Source organism: Calidris pugnax, unplaced genomic scaffold (assembly GCF_001431845.1).
Source record: "Calidris pugnax isolate Ruff unplaced genomic scaffold, ASM143184v1 scaffold24, whole genome shotgun sequence".
Lineage (NCBI taxonomy): Eukaryota > Metazoa > Chordata > Aves > Charadriiformes > Scolopacidae > Calidris > Calidris pugnax.
Genome location: NW_015090922.1, coordinates 6210233 through 6228192, shown reverse-complemented (window position 1 = coordinate 6228192; position 17960 = coordinate 6210233). Strand labels below are relative to the sequence as shown.

General features: G+C 40.9%; 1 protein-coding gene across 1 annotated transcript in view; it reads right to left on the bottom strand.

Annotated features, from left to right (window-relative positions):
* Positions 1-17960, bottom strand: part of PTPN14 (protein tyrosine phosphatase, non-receptor type 14) — a 115264-nt gene that overhangs the window by 57267 nt on the left and 40037 nt on the right. The window contains exons 2-3 of the mRNA XM_014950788.1: positions 14928-15256; positions 7051-7220 (exon numbers count right to left, since the gene is read on the bottom strand). Of these exons, the coding sequence (XP_014806274.1) occupies positions 7051-7220; positions 14928-15101 (344 nt within the window). The 5' untranslated portion in view covers positions 15102-15256. The remainder of the gene's footprint in view (positions 1-7050; positions 7221-14927; positions 15257-17960) is intronic.

Below are 17960 nucleotides of genomic sequence, written 5' to 3'. Positions count from 1 at the left end.
GAGATATGGTGCAGTTCCAGTCATAACATGATCAGCACCGGGACCATGATCAGGACGGGCCTGTAGGCCTGTAGGCTGGCAGCCGCAGACTAAACCAAATTAGGACTCTGTTCCAGCAGAAATTTCTTTGCTTCCCATCGATTTGTAAAATTTGAGCTCTAAAGTTCCCACTGCTTCCTCTGGGAGACCCCACCACAATGCTTCAGGAACATTTTCATGAATAAGACATTCACATTGATATCTGTCCTAATTCTTCTTTTACTGTGTTTCATAACACAGCATCTACCTACAACACTGTGTACTAGTTCTTCAGTTAAAAAAGAAAGGATTGGTACCAGCACATATAGGTCAGTTGGCACCCCATGCTACTTCACAGTTGTTCCCCACCATTCCCTTGCCAAAATTATTCAGAACTGAGAACAAAAGGTTTGAGAGGATTCATGGGATGAAATTATCTCCCATTTCTAAGGTCTGCCATTCTGACAGAACATCCTGTTAATTTGATACGACTTCCATGTATAGCAGTGGCTGTCTTAATTCATGTGAATCATTTAAAATTACAGTCCATTGATATATAGCTCTCTGTACAAGAGAAATACGAGACATATAAAATATATATAAAGTTGGAAATACTCTGTTAGAATAAGGGAGAAGGATCCAGCCCAATATAAGACATAAACAAAGAGAACCAACAGAGACTTTTTATCTGGAAATAGTTAAAACATTAGACTGTTGTGATCATTAATATCATATTTGTGTTGAAGACAACAGTCTTCCTTCTTCATGAAGAGCTGCATCATCTTCCCAGTTGGGCAAGCCACACAGCTCTTTCTAGTGCCAAGAGAGGACTATGTGCCATATGGCCTTTCCTGCGTGGTGTGGGCAGAGCTGCTCCGTAAGGCACAGCAATCAGCAGAGGCACAGTAGTTATGACATTTCCCAGAAAAGAGGGCAATGAGAAACTGGTTGCCTTCATTTCTCTGGAAGCTACCTAGTGTGCTCCTGGATACTATCTTTCCAAGAGAGCAGGCATGCTCTTAAAACTCGTGCTGGGAAGTACATCATAAACATGAAATGATGAAGGTTCTTGGGAAGAGACAAATTTGGACAAGGCAGTTACTCATCCGCCCCCTGAATTTTCTGCTCAGTTACACCAGTAATACTGAATGGTGAAATCCTGACTTCAATCTCCAGGTGTGAGAGACCAAGCTCTGGCCTTCTGTTTTTTAAATACTCTATCTCCCCACTTGCTATATATCACTCAGTTCTTGCTCATTTGCCAACCCATCCAATTTAACCACACATCTCTCTCCTTCTTCCATCCTGCATGATCTGTCTCTGTACTTTCACAGAAGTTGGTTATTTTTAGTGTTGCTTAATTTTTAAGACCACTGGCATAAAAAAATCTTATGGGTCTACCAGAGGTGTATTAACAAGCACAGCCTATCACAGCCCATCACTTCAGGCAAGCACAGTCCTGAAAAAATCAGATGGTACATGCCTTGCTGTTTTTTCTGACACACTGTGATATACAAAATTTTGGACAATGAAGCCACCACAGTGCTTAAATCAACTACCATGAACTGAAAGGTACACACAGAGACTTCTCAGGCAGCTACGAGCTGCAGGTGTGACCAAGCATGAAAAGCAAAGCAGCCTCATGTACCTTACAACCTCAACAGCCAAAAGAGTTCCACATCACCGAGTTTGCCACAAAACCAGACTGGCACAGAAGGATATGTGATATCCTGCCTTAACACAGCAATTAAAAACACCATCAGTAAAGACATCAGTGGCTGGTACAAAACTCCTGCTGATTTGACTTCTATTAAAAGCTAGCAACACAGGAGGATGTGAAACTTTAGCTTGCTCAAAAAAAAATAAAGTAAAGCAAAGCAGAATAAAAGCAAAGATAAGCTCAAGTAGGCGAGACATTTAGAGAACTTTTTTGAGGGGAAGAAAAAATCCACAGTTTATTAAAGAAAGAAGATTTGCCAGAACATTTTCCTCTGGAAATATGAAGCAGTCAAACACTGTTTTTTTTCCCCCCTCTACTTTATCCTCATATGATTTAAAAATTCATAGAGTCCTAAGAGGCTGTAGCTCTGTATGTTTTAGAAGAACATCTGTTTAAAAGTTCTTCACCTAACACTTAAAGGAAAATAAAGAAAGGGAAAAGTAAGGAATTGTGGAGCTGAAATATTTCCTAAAGAGACTGTGGGGCTCTGCAGCCATGCCTGAAATATGCTCACCGGGGCCGTGGGTGCGTCAGCACACGTGCATAAATACCCACTGTTTGCCATATCCCAACTCCAGTAAATCTATCACCAATCCATGAAGTTGCCGCGCCACTAAGTCTAATAGTCTAGACCAAACAGAAAAAAAAAAAAAGAAAAAAAAACCAGCTACAAGAAATGGTGAAGAAAAAGGTAAGGCTGGAAAACACCACAGGAAATAAATGTTCACTTAGTCACCGAAGCATAAGTTTGAGGCTGATTTTTCACAGGACCTCCAGAAAAGAGGCCTGGCAGCCACAGGCTCTAATTTTCCACCTGCAAACACGTTCATTCCCACACTTTGCAGGTGCAGCTATCCCGTTCCAAACACTCTGTGTTTTCTTTCACAGGAAAGCTGTGCAGCACGTTCTGCAGGAAAAATGCAGAGCTGACAGCTGAACTTGGGGCAGAAGCCCAATGCAGCCCAGCACGAATGCTGGAATATGTCCCTCCCTACAGAGCTGTGCCTGCCAGACCTACCATGCACAGCACCGTGGGGATCCAGCCCAACTGGAGGCACCCAAATGAGGAACTGCTCTCCTTTTCCAGGGTTATATACAGGGTTATGCCCCAGCCTGTAACATCACAAACACCATCGGACATTACTGGGTACAGAGCACATAGTAAGATACTGAACGCTCCTTCCAAGACAGAAAAAAAAGAAAACCAGATGAAAGCACACCATTCCTTCACAGGAGGCACAGCAGTATCACTGTGAAGATGCTGTGGGGAGCAAAATGTAGCTTCAGTTTTCCCTTAGCACTGCGAGAAGAAAAAAAGGCCATGGATTGTCTGATACTTGTGCAGAAAGCAGCATCACACCCACATTTTCAAAAAGCCACGAGAGTGTGTGGGTTCTCTGTTTTTGGAACAAGAGCACAGTGAAAGCAAGCTTGTTTACTTTAGACACTGTACAAAGACTTATTTTTTTAAAATAAATGGTTGAAAGGATGCCTCCCCTCTGCGGAGTTACTAGAAAACAAAAGGTAGATTTATATTTCTGATCTATGCAAATATCTACTCTACAGGGCATCACAAAGACTGCTTTATATCAGACAGTATGCAGATCCCAGGTGCTTTAAATATGCCAAAAGCATGCACAGCATCTCCACCTGCGATGGCTGCTTACTCTGAGAACAGCTGGATGACTAAAAAGAGGTTGTCCAAGTAGCCTCCCATGAAAAATGCCTTTTGCTAATGTGCCAGCCCCCATACTCCTACCCAAATGGCTCCTGCTGTAGCTGCCATCAGACCTGGAGAGGGGTTTTTTGTTTGGTTGGTTGGCTGTTTTTTTTTTTAACTTCATTTATCACAAGTTCTTCTAGAAATTTTCAAATTATAGCAATTAACTCCTACTGACATCTTAAGAAATGATCATGGGGCTTTAATTCATAATTCTTCTTGAAAGATGTTTGTGGGACTGGGTACAGGTAGAATGTCAGGACTAGAGGTGGGGGAGAAGCTGGAGTCACTGAGATCTTGGAGGAGTCAGGATTAAGATCGGGGATATGTATAAATAAGAGACTTAACTCAAGACAAAAGGAATAAGAGTAGAAAGAGTAGGGAAATAAAAGGACTAGAGGGTAGGAAATAACTCTCCTAGGAGAGGGCCCAATGCCAAGAGCACAATGGTATTACGTTAAAAGGAAGGCATAGCAATAACATTTATTTCATTGCCATTACCAGAAAGAAGAGACAGGTACTCCACAACTAGGGGCTGCTTTCTGTACATTTCCTTAGGAAATCCTCAGGAAGCTTCTGTCACAGGTCAAGAAACACGGCTGTCCTGAGAAGCTTCACCATTTGCACTCAAGACCACAAACCAAACAAGACTGACAATGTCCTGCAGGTGCTTCTTACCCTGTCCCAATGCTCCAATTAACTCTGTCTCAGGAGCAAAAAAACTCCACCCCACTAATGTTTGCATCTTTAAGCAAGTATCAATTTTGTAAAAAAGAAGTGAAGAACTGCAAGCCACAGAGTCAGATCTGATCTACAAAAATGATTAATGTGTCCCTCCAGAGTACTCTTTGCCTCATTTTTTCTTGCAGGCCTCAGAGGTTGACTTCAAAGAGCTGTTAGCTGAACAAACTGCTCTGGCAGTCTTGTCTTTTCATTTTCTTTCCCAAGGATCCCACAGGCCCCTCTTTTTCATATTATCAGAAATACCTCTTACAAATTAACTACAGGCATCCCACATTAATCATGGCTGTGCTTACACTTATACGACAGGCACCTGCAGCTCTACAAGTCCTCAATAACCAGTTACGTGGCTAACCCAGGTAACCCATTCACCCACTCAGTCACTCCATACCCATCCACACCTCTGAAATGATAAGGTCTTTTGGGCACAAACTGAAATACAAAAGATTCCTTCTGAACATAACCCCCCCTTCTTTATTGGAAGGGCGACTGAACACTGGAACAAGTTTCCCAAAAAAGGTGTGGAGTCTCTCCATCCATGGAGATATTCAAAACCCAATGGGGGACAGTCCTAGAGCAATCTCCTCTAGTCAACCCTGCTCTGAGCAGACAGCTCCAAACGTGGCCAAGTAAGCTCAGGGCTGGAGATGTTTCCACCGAGAGAAGGTTACAGAGGTAACAGGTTCACTGCCAGCAGTGTTGTCACAAGCTTTGCAGCTACAGCCTTTGGTTGATGTTTTTTTGGGGGGGTTGGGTTTGCTTGTGGTGGTTCTGCAGCTTTCCAGGAGGAGATAAAATGTCTGATCACGAGTTTTGCATTTAAGACAGATTTGTCATTTGTACATAAATATAAGTGAAATACATATGCACTGAGTGGGCGAGTTAAGTGCCTACCTCACCATCACAGGTAATCATATCATGATCAAGCCTAATCCTAAAAGCAGCCAGTCTCAATTTCAAAACAAATGTTTAGTCGGTTTACCAAGAGCAAACAAAGCCAAAAAAAACCTAAAAAAAAAATCCCCATCTGTGCATCTAAACACACTTCAGACTAAGCCTTTCTCCGCCATTCATTTCAGAAGAGTCCTCCATGTCCCCACCACTCATTGCTTCAAACATGAGATTTGCTGCATCAACCTAGAATTGCAGTTGAAGGTTTGCTGCCATCACATCACCTACAGTGAAGCAATTCCACTTCAAAAAAACACACAGAAAAAAAAATTAAAAAAAATCTCCTAACAGGCTATTCTGGATCTGAGATCCATTAGTAAGCTACAGACATTTAAAGAAACATAAGAGGCACTTGTAAAACTCTGCAGCTTATGTTATCAATCACTTCAGAAAGAAAAACAATTCAGCAGCCCCTCCAGCTGAGAGTGCTGTGAAGTTTAACTGTCACTGAAATGTTTTGTTATTACCAACCTGGGCAGAATGAGCAAATACACCTCTGCAGGTGAGCCATGAATGAGCAATCAGCACTGCAGGCTGCAGCTTGAAGAGGTAATAGCATCCAAGTAGCTACAGTGCTTCCTTGCTCACAACTAGGCCAGGACTGGGCTGACAAAAGTGAGCAACAGAACATTTCAGACATTCTGACTGCATGTTAAATAATCCTGAAGGAAAAGCTATGAGGCTTCCCTCTCCCCATGTGTCCAAAGCAGGAACACACAGACAAGCATCGATGTTCAGTCTATTCCCAAGGAGATCTAAGTTTTGTGATGCTTTCAATCCACCATTTGGCAAGAGTTCCGCATATACAGTAGTCAAGGGACTGCTTGACAGCTGCCATTTTAAAAATTAAATTTTTGTATCCTATCAAAGTCGATTCTCCAGTTCAATGTTAAGAAAAAAATCCTTTAAAATACACAATCTGCAGTATAAAAAACACCTCACATCTTGCACACCTTCTAGTATTAAAGCTATTTTTTCTCCACTATTTATACATCTTTTTTAGACATGATGATCACGTGGTGAATTTCAGGTTTGCAGCAACAGAACGATATTTTCAGTGGAAAGGCTTCTGCCCCTCTGTAGCCCTCACTCGCTTATTCCAGCTTTACCCCTAGCAGTGCTGATGCAGCTTTGCTCTAGACAAGATAAATGAAATAATTTTGGTTAAAAAGAAAACAAGCCCACCCCTTTTGGGGTGAGGTGGGCTTATTTTCCTCTCTCTCTTTTTTTTTTTTTAATTTAAATACAGCACAGATGTGCAAAAACCACACAGTGATGTGGTTTACAAGAATAGCCCCTCAAAACAGTTGTATTATTATAACTGCAGCACAGGGCTCTGAATGAGTAATTCCCACTGAAGTTGTTTGCAAAGGTGGACACTGATCATAATTAAAGCACTAATGCCCTCTAACAATTTTAATCCTTTTGTGAAGCATAAGGGGAAAAATCAGGAGTGGGATGGGCAAAACCCATCCTAGAAAAGATGCCAAAGTTCACTTTCAGCAAAGCACAGGTAGACATGAAATAATAATCTGAAACTGTATTTAGAGGTCCTTTGCCTATGGCTTCCTTTTAATCAGTAGAAAGTTACAGAAAAAGAGTATGGCCATCATGGTGCCTTTTAAAATTTATGTCGGGTTTTTAAACATGTATCTATTATTCCATTTTTGTTTCTGCAGTTGGTCATGTATAATCATTCACCAATACTGCTTTTTTTCTTTTCTTTTTCCAAACATGTATAAATAAGTGGTGACTTCTCTTACTTTCCCCCATTTGAGCAGTCATCAGGAAAGTAAAGAACCAGATGATACCTGAGCAAATATTGAATGCCAGAAACAGAGCAATTGTCCGTTCCCTCCCAGTTATATCACAATAGTGTGAACAGAGGGAAATCACATACCTTGTTACCTCCTGCTGCAGTCGGGAAACACTGGGCACATAGAACATTACCCCAAAGAAAAGCAAAGGCTCATTGGCAAATTTGTCCAGCTGCTTCTTCAGAGGCTTTTCCAGTTCAACCCAGCGGGTTTGCTGGCTCTTGCTGAGAAACCAAAGGCCGAAGTAGTGTGTCTAGACAAAGAAACAAAATAGTGTCAGTTTACCTTTTTCAGATAGATTACAATCAGTGACACAAATACAAATAAGAACAGATGGCATTGTGCAATTTTTTCCGTATGCAAAATCAGAATAGTTTGTTTTTTACTGTCTTTTTTAATTTTTAGGACAATCTTGAAGGCAATGACAAATTAATACTGCAATGTAATATGCTTCACGGAGCACTATCTGCCCCTTACTATCTCTCCCTAATGCATATTAAAGCGGTTTATCTGAGATGGCACAGGTAACATAAATTATTTACAGAAAGCGTCTGAGTCTTTGGTTTCTTTTACACCTGTGCCTTGTGAGCAGACAGCAAACACTAAGTCTGAATCAAAGCACAAAGGCTTCATGAGACTTTGTATCAGGCCCACTGCAGGCAAAGAACAAGGACCCTTCCAACTATAAAAAAGAATGCAAACCCACACACGTATATCAAAATATATCTACCGTTTACCCAATACAGAACTTGTTTACCTTTTTTTTTTTAAATGCACTCAACAAGGTTTTATGATGGACAAGTATTACACTTAAAACGTGCATCACACACACAAGTTGTTTGCGCTGGGCTCTTACAGAAATACCAAACTGAAAATCTCAGCAATTTCCCATCTTGTATAAACCTCAGTGGCTGTAGTACCTCCTATACAAGCCACATGGAACTGTTGCTGGTGGAGAGTAATTAACAAGGAACAGTTTTCAGAACTAGAGCTTCAAATAGTACAAGCTAGTAATAAGCAGCTGAAGGAATACCCAATCCATCATGAAGGATTCTTTCAAAAAGCTCTTAAATCACCGTATTAAACACACTGACCTACTACTGCAGGCAAATACATACTATAAGTAACAGCACGTGCTACAACTACAGAGCTGAAGGCAAAGAAAAGTGTTTATGTTTAGCAAAGAAACTAATTCATCAGTTGCTTGGAAATCTAACTGTAGCCCTAACTGTGAAGTTTGTATCAACATCTTTTTATTCAGTATTTTAGCTGACGGTATCTGGAGATTTCCAGCAATGCTGTCAATATAAAATACTACTCTGTACTAACACTGAAATGAATGAAACTTTAAAACAAACTTTTGTAGACACTAAGCAGATTTAGGATCTGAAAGTGGTATCGTTCCTATTTCTTTGTATTTCTTTCATTTTATTTCAATAAACTTTCTTGGTGTTTAATTCAACTGACTTCATGTTCAGTGAAAACTTTCCAGTAGTTTCCACTAGATTAGCTTAACCCTAAAACTAATAAAATACTTATTTTGTTGTTACAGCTTAACTTACCTGGACAACAATCCTTCCACAGGCAGTCACAATCCTTCATACATAGCACCACATTTTAAATAATCGGGACAAAGAATATAAAATACCCTAATTGTTGTTTTAGAAAGCTTGCATTTGAAATTACTTCTAATACGTTCAAAAAGTTTGGCCTATAAATCAGCCATCAAGATTTCACCAACTGGATTTCGCAGATGGCCAGATGTGCTTTTAAACATAAAGTCTTCAAAAGTAGCAGAAAAATGGCCACCATTACACTTTGCAAAATCCACCATCTACAGCCTGTTTCACTTTGGTCAGGATACTTCTTTAAACACCATTGCACATACCATGACTTAGCATACAATACAAGGACACCTAATGCAACAGAGAAAAATTAAAACGCTTAGAAATGACAACAAGCCAGCAGGGTCAATGCTGCTCCAACTATTTCACAGGGCGTGCAAGACAGAATTATATGCAAAAAACTCTTAATTGAGGTGCAGGTGTATACTTTAGGGTCTCATTACATACATATTTTCAACTTTGGAGTACATCCAAACTAGCATTTAACTACGGTCATAACTAATTCAACTTGATTCCTCAATTAAGCCTGACAAACCTGCAGTATTGCTTGAACACTGCTCAGTCCTTTCTCTTTAAGCTTAGTTAGGTAAAGCTAAGCAAGCCAGTTCTTTTTTTGAAGAGAATCAATGTATTGTTTCCTTCTAGAATTTAAAGGTATCTTCAACAAATCAATCAATGCAGTGCACAAATAAATCAAGGAGTTAGCATCCCCCAACAGAATAAACTTAAACCTAACAATTCACTGATACGTGTCTACTCTCCCACTGTAGTCATAACTGGATAAAATTTTCTTTACGACGAGGTCACCATGTCAGTAATTAGATTAAAATGAAGGAGGGAGGGACAGTAAAGACAGCAAAGGGAAGAAATTCATGTGAAGGCCAAAAAAAGCGCGGTGATTTTACCAACTCATAAAGGAAACTCTTTAACACACAAACTCTTGAAAATCACTGCAGGGTAGCTCACCCTCAGCAAGAAACTGTGCCGAGCTGTGAAAACAGATCTTCCATATTACTTTAAAAAGTAAACATTCACTTCATCTAGGACTTTAAATGTGCAGTGTCAAGTACTTGTAAGACATCTAGCAACTAAGATGATTTGGAGTCTGAAGTCTAAAAGAGTTATTCAAGGGATTAATGGTATTGCAATTAAACAGCTCAAATGAGTGTAAGTCTCTCCCCTTTGAACGGGGGAAAGTAGACAATAAAAAAATTTAGATTTGCTACAGTAGAAAGGCTCTTCAAGTACCAAATCCAGAATCCTGAATCACTTCCAAGAATAAGAACTAAAGAGAATGCAGCGTTTAAGCTTCTAGACTACAGCAGACACAGCGGACCGACCATGTGTCTCACACAGCTGAAAGAGGACTGTTTTCCTGGAAAGCAGCCTGGAGAGGATCGAGCAATTGCGGCTGAAGCACAGGGACTGCAGAGCAGAGCTCAAGTCAGAAACGCATGCACTTTGGAGAGACAACAAACACAGTTAGATATCTGAATATCAGCTCCCTGTCGCCAGGAACTTTACTACTTGAAAATGTTAGCATTTTTTAACAACCCACAGCGGGGAAGAACTTCTATTGCCACTACTGCAATTGTCTGAAGATACTCCTCTCCCCTAGGAACAGTAGTAATTCCCCAAACAGGAATGGAGGAATGTGGGGCTGGAAATGGCTGGACCACCAAGTTCAGTAAGATATGACCAGGCATATGACTGTCCAGAAGGGCTTACAGAACCCGAGTCGTGCGTTGCCACACACTCCAGCCCAAAAAACATTTTTATAGTACAGACACCCTACAAATGGGATGAGGAGATATAAAAATTGGATCTTTTTCTCTATAAGCAGCAGCTGGTTGAAAACTAAGTTGATTCCAAAAGCTGGTCTGTTTGTCCATCTGTACAAAGTGAACCACTGACTTCACTCCAGTTTCCATGGAGTAGTTATCTGCACCTACACCTGGCAGCCTCTGAAGTAACACGGGCTGCTCTAGCAGGTACGTCAGCAAAGGGGCAAAGAAAGCAAATGATGCTTTTACTTCTAAAGGAAAAATAAAAATCTTTCTTCCATCCACAGCTGACAGACTGCTGATACACACTGAAGGAAAGCTTTTCATAATGCTGAACGTATACACACACATCCATTCTGCAGACAAAGACCTTCAGGTGCTAGTGGCTTTAGTCTGCCTAATTTGGAAATGCACAGAGCTCTGTTAGAAAAGAATTGACATAATCTTCTCTCAAGGTTTTAAAATTTGTCTTACCTACCACACATGACTTCACCTGTGGTACAAGGAAACTGGCTCACACTCCTCCAGGAACTGCGGTCCTCTGCTAAAGCAGCAGACAAGAACCAGAGCACCTGCATGCCCCAACGACTCTACATGGAAAGGCAATCCTCCACATATGGGGAGCCAGAAAACTGGGTATACAAAACCCATGCTGAGAAGTCTTCAAAAAAGACTACATTACAGCTGCCAGTTCAGGAGGCAACATATTCGTTTGGAAGTTGGAACTTAGCTACATTCCCAAGTCCAGAACTACCTCTGCCTTTATGTTGGGCAAAAAGAGTAGCATTGTCAACAACAGGAGGTGACAGACACTTACTAAACCAGCCAATCTCATTCAAAAGGATCCAAGGAGACAGGCTTGGTGTTTATTAAAGCATCTGGTTAAGCAGCCAGCTAAATATTTATCCTTGAGGAAGAGGCAGAGTTCCAGCTCCTCAGGGCAAAAGCATTAAACCCTGCTGTCCCGGGGCACTCTCCCAGAGAGGAAGGCATCATTTACAGCAGCCAATTGTTCCTAGAAGGTCTCCTGTCCAAGTGCTGCCTGAATCCCATCCCAGCTTTGCTGGCAAGATGAGTCAAACCAAGCCAAACTTCAAGGCAACCTGGTTGCCGAACACAGGTTTTCAGTTGTGCCCTACAAGGAGGGGACAACTTCTAGGGCACAAAAAGAAGGTCAGAATGGCAGCAAATGGCCACCCCTGCACAGTGGTCAGCACCCACGTGCAGTGCTTGGCTCGCCATCCTCCCACTTTGGTTTGGGTTTTGCAGCATGGTAGTGCTGGAGATACCATTGTGAAATTCAGCTTGGAAGAGTAATTTTGGCTGGAAAGGACCTTCTTGCCCTTTACCACCCACCCCACCCTCCACCATATAATACATCAGAAAATTCCATCTTTAAACTTCTATCATTTTATAAAGTGAATTAAGGAGAAGAAAAAGGAGAAAGAGACATGAAGTCTCACAACAAATTTGTATAGATTACTCTTATTTCAAGCAGATTCAATTAGTCTCACTTGAAGGGAAAAACGCCATTATATTGGGAAAAAAAAAAATCCCTTTTTTTAATCTGTGCACATACATACAAGATTATAAAACAACATTTCTGACCTTGTTTCTCCTCTTCCTCCCATCTTCTTGTCCTTACTTTTTACATAATGATGGCATAAGAGCTCATTTTATTGGAACCAGTAACTGTTCAACTAGAAGAGCTGATGCTTTGTCACAAGCTTTGCTGAAAAGGATAAAACCAGATTTTACAGTAGTTACATGGCTGCACTTTCTACTGACCTATTCCTGAACCCTGACTCAGTCAGGGAGGGAGCTGCATTCCCCAGAGATCAAATAGAAATATGCATAATCCATTAGATACTGTTTTTCAGTCATGTGTGGTAGAATGATCGACAGACCTTCACAACAATACATACAGTCATCTCAAACAATTTTGCTTTTTAGGGGGGGGGGGGGCTGGACAGGTTTTTTATTTGTTTCTAAGAAATTGGAGTGATTGAAACATGGATATATTCCTAACACAAAGGTAAAAGTTGGGGTACACCTAGGATTTATTTAAACATAAGACCAAACTAAAGTATCAAACAAAAATCGATCTTTACTTTTAAGAAAACACATATTCTTACCTGAGACTGCATGGGAGTGGCAAACAGGATGTTAGTACTGTTTTGTGAGCGTGGAATTGAATGAAACTTAATTTCTTCCTTACTTTTACATCATAGTTTGCTGATCAGGATCTCTAAGAAAAGGCCTAGAAATATTCCAGCTCAAGTTTTTGCTGCATTTGGGGAGTTTAAAAAGTCTCTCTCCAGTATGGATGCTTCCAAGGATTTTCTTCTCGATACACTTAATGGGCTTCTCTCCTCTACTCAGCTACCCAGTTGCACAAATCTTACAGAAATTTGAGCTTTGTCAAAGTATTTTTACCCCTTCTGTAGAATTTGATTGGCCAGCAAGTTCAAAAATGGTGGTAAGCCTAGAGAGGGAAGGGGACAGTCACCAAATGACTGCATTGGCCTTATTTCCCTGCAGACCATGGCAGGAAGACTAGAGGGGAGGAAGACTTTTTGGGTCTGAGGGAAAGGACAGCACCAGGCACCTCCAAGCTTGCTAGCTCCAATTATTCCTCATAAAAGGAGCAGAAAAGGATAGAGGAAGCCTGTCTCGGAGCTGAAATCCCTGACATTTAAACATTTAAAGCAGCAATGGATGCTACCAGAATCAATCAGAGAGACTGAAGAAAACCAACTTCTGTCAAAAAACGCTGTACTGTTGAAATCTGAACTTTACAAAATTGGTTCAACGTTGCCAAAACTTTGTTTAGGAAAAAAGTGAGGAGGGCGATGAAAGAAGGGGAAAGTGTTCCAACGACATCAAAGCATTCTCTTCTGTGTTGTTAAAATATTTATCTTGAAACACAAACTTTTTGTGCTGACATACTTCTTTTTGCATGATACAAATAATTCTGAAATTGAAAAAAACCGAAGCACAGAAAAAGCCCTATGAAATTGAACACTGACCAAAACAACTTCCTTTGCCACTCCACTGTCCAATCTCTTTTCTCTGGAAAATTTTGAAACTTCAGGCTTTGTTCCAAAGTGGAACAAAACACGTTCTGAAATCACAAAATTCTTTGTGGAAAAGAATGCTAACCCACTGACAGGGCTATTGTTTGGAAACACAGGTGGACCTCCAGAGAGAATCATTAAGCCCCAGACTTCTCTGCACCAATTAGATAAGGCCAGAAGGAATACGAGGAGAATCACTTCATTCATTTCAGTCCTTTCTGCGCTGGAAGGAAAGAGAAGGACCTAACCTCTCTGTAAGGATACCTTAAAACATCATTAACAGAAAGAAAAAAAAAAAGAAAAAAGTAAATACTGGGAATTCTTCATCTCTAGACGGGGGGTGGTGGTGGTGGGGAAAGATGCTTCTACTAAATCCATATGAAAAAAACCCAAGTATGAAAAATTACTATGCAATACTCTGACTCTGCCCTAGTCCTGCCTGTTCTGCACACACACAGAGTGAGATTCTTCTCTCATTCTTTATCATTATTGATGTACGAAAAGGGAGTTTTTGTTTAGTTTTCATCTGCACTTGTTATTTGTACGCTAGCTTCCAGTTGCCGCCGTTACAAAAGGCCATGGACCAACAAATGTAAGACACTGCAGGATTATTAAATTTCCCAGCTGTGCTTACAGAAAGCATCAGCCAGGATGGCCAGATGATAACGCAGCAATTTCCAGGCAATGGTTTTCAGCCTGTGATTTGCAAAAGCCTGGAAGCATGCAGGATACGTGTAACAAGTCCACGGAAGGTAAGTAAGAAAAGACAGTTCATTTGTCCCATGCACATTGGAGAGATACTTCTAAAAGGGCCTCCACACTGAAACACCAAACTCTAGAGCAACAAGTAGAAAATAAAGGATTTCAGACTTTAATACAGTAAGACTGGGTTTCTTCAGCCTTTTCAGAAGCATTAGGAATGTAAGAGAAGCCTTTCAGAGTTTCAGATGTGAAATATTTCTGCTAAACAAAAGGAAGAAAACACCCCACCATCCTCACACTGTTACTAATTGCTCCTGCTATTAACACAACTGTTGCCACTTTCAGGATGTTACTAACAAGAATATATTTGTATGAAGGTGGATATTAAAAAACCAGTGGTCTCCTTCCCATTGGCCTAATTCAACGAGCAGTGCTGGTGAAACCAGGGTTATGTTCAGATAAAAGTTACTGTAACTTGGCACTTGGTATTCTGGCTCAGAATGTAACACCCATGGCTTTCTAAGAAAAGAACAAACCTCCTCTTCCTATTACAAAGAACTCTCAAAGCTATGATGAATGAGCAACGGCACAAAACCCCGAGTGCCGTTCTGCCTTCGGTTTTCATGCAACCAGAATATGTTTGTCCAAGCTCCAGCTGCTGATCATATCTGGCCAGCTCCGAGAATAACACGATTCAAACAGAACAGGCTGCCCGAGCTAAAAATGTGTCAAATTATAGAGTGACAGATGGTCTCTCCCGGGTTACTCTCACCTCACGTAATTCCAGCCTCTGAGCGACAGCTTCCAAGCACTCCTGCCCCGTGCTCTCCACGGAGAGGGTGCACTCGATCACATTGTTGTCCAGCAGACGGATCCTTGTCACAAAGCAGTTCTTGCTCAAGACGTTGTAGCGCCTGGTCCGTCGCAGTTTCAGCCCGAAAGGCATGGCTGATGGCCTGGAAGGTCACCCCCTTCCTGAATTCTTCTGAGATTTATCAGCACACTTGTTGACTTGCCTTGAAGGCTTCTTCTTCAGTTGGCACTACTCTCCTCCAGAAACGGAGGTAGCTGTCCATTCCCAGGGCGGGCTTCAAGGGATTCCTGCAAAATACATACAAAAAAGTAGAGTTAAGCCGGGAAACAACATGTTCCTAAAGATCAGTGGAAAAGAAAAAAAAGCTTAAAGGGAAAGAGTCACATTTAAAACCGTAAAATAAACACCTCCACACGCAGGATTGCCAAGCACTTACTACGTCTCCCGAAAGAACACCTTACACAACAAATCTTTCAAAATTCTATTTTGGCGCTGAATTTAAAGCACGGATTTAATTGCAAAGCCATTCCTTTAGAAGCTGGGTACAAACAGCAACTCTACAGGGCACGATTCCAGAGGTGCTAACTCTCCCACCATTACCCCCACCACAGGGGTCTATAACATAACCTTCAAGTTAAGTTTTTGTGCCCTCGGGCCAGCTTTGAAAGCTAGCTTAAAAAGCGAAGGAATAGAGGCATTTAAAAGAGGGGCGATTTTGAAAGAAGAAAGGCTGGCTGCAGCCAGCAGGAAATGCAGGCGCTCAGCACCTCTGAAAAATCAAACCTAAAGTATGCATGTGAAAGGCAAGAAGCATCCCAGCCATTTCAGAGAGGGCTCCTCTGAGGCAATCCCTGACATTTTGCTCACTTTCCGCTCCAAAGCGATTCTGCATTTCAGCCTTTCAGGTGGAATGAGTAACTGTAGGAGCAGCTGTCAGAGAACAGGATAAAACCGCGTGGGAGGAAGAGAACACATATTCTACATGTTGTTTCTAATTACCACTCTTAAAACTTATCGGGGCCACATGCAACTGTTAAGCCAAAACACAAAGTAGACAGAAGAACTAGAGATGCAGAAATAATGACTGTTAAGAAGCTATGATCCTCACCTGCAAGATCCACTCCTTTTTTAAAAAATAAAAAGTTTCGTTAGGAGCAGGTTCAAGCTGAACCAAAACAAAGCATTTGCACTGGCATAACCAGCTTTAAAATGTCACAGTCCACATGCAGACAGGAATGAAATAAAAAGCAAATTACTTGCTACCAAGCCTTCCTGGTTTTGCTTGAATATTCTGGAGAATGAGATGGACACCAACGCTGACATTTAAAAGTCCATTTCTCTTAACAAATATACTGCAAAGAGAAGCAATGGAAAGGATTTCCAGCAGAGTATGCATGATTTAGCTGGATGTGACATTTCAAACAGATAGTTCATTGCTCACATGTATCATTTGGCATAGAACTGCATGAATCAGTTATTTTCACTTTTTACTGAATGTAGTTGCTATGGAGATTATTAGAAGCAGACCGATTGACTACAGCGAGTATCATTACGCCAGAAACCTAACTCTCATGGTTGAGAAAGTGTATTTTCCAAAGACAGCATATCTTGGCATTTACTAGGGGGTTAAAGCAACTCAAAATAAAAAACTCACACACAAACAGAAAACCACAAGCAACCTCTCCCTGATTAGGTGTGCAGCTACCCTGATAGTCTACTAGCTTTATCAGAGAAAGCCTAGAGACTTTGAGAAGAGGCACATGCTATTTGACTGAAGTTCAAAAGAACCAAAACTACAGCAGTTAATTTGATAGTCTTCCATTTCTAACTTTCATGGGTACAGACATAATGTATTATTTTCACCTGACTGCAGGAGAGCGCTGTTATACCTTGGATCACCGTAATATCAGAAGCCATCAAAGGCACATCAATACATCCTCACAACAATCCGATGAGGCAGGGACATGCTATCCATGACTCACTGAAGAGGAACTGAAACAAACACTAGCCAGCTTGTCCAGAATCATTCCGGAGAACGGCAGCAGATCTATGTACTAAAACACACAGGCCAGGCTAGTGCTCTAGCCAACTATTTGGCAATTACCTTGCCTACCAACCTATCCAAAACTACAGCACAAAGTTGAAAAGTGGGAAGAATGGAAGGAAATTACAAAGAAAGAAGGGTGTGGAGGACTAAGCCTTATCAAGAATAGCATTTTTGTTCAGTTTCTAGCTTTGCAGATACTAAGTCAGACACATGGAGAGTTTTAGTTAGCCAATTTAATTAAACAAAATAATAAATCTTATCTTGCATTACTGTTAGTTGCACATATTTCCTCCCAGAACACGAGCCTATATTACTATACACTAATTGTATAGTTAATAGTAGCCTAAAGATGAAATCAAGATTAGTAAAAAAGTGCTTGGCCTGGGTCTCCAGGCACACTGAACACTACAGCTATGGCAGGATAAGCCACCCCAGAAGACTTGTGTGCAAACATGCTACTCTGGAATAAACCCACCGATTTCTCTATAACAGAAATGTGGACATGGATTGCAAATGAATTGCTCCAAGTTCTATAATATGCTCAGGTAAACAAGGCCAATATTTCCTCCATTTTTCAAGAAGCAGTAAAATAAAAAGAGTTCTGCCAAGAGCAATCAGCCAGGACCATTTTCTAAAGATGCAGACATACCAATGGGTTAACAGATGTGCTTTGTATAACAAGGTTTGAGTTACTTTTTTATTCCACTTAAATACATATGAATGCCCAATGACAGCTTTTTTTACATGTGTCACACTTAAATTAGTCCCAATAAAATAATGCATTGGGATGGTGAGGCATGGACAGTTTAATTCAGCTCTGATTGGTCCAGCTTGTAACAACTATTAATTCTCAATTCAATGCACATGTCTAACTTTTCGGTTTATACATCTTCTGGTGTTTGACCAACTTCCTACTTGGGTTTCTCTTAAGCTCTGGTAAGCTT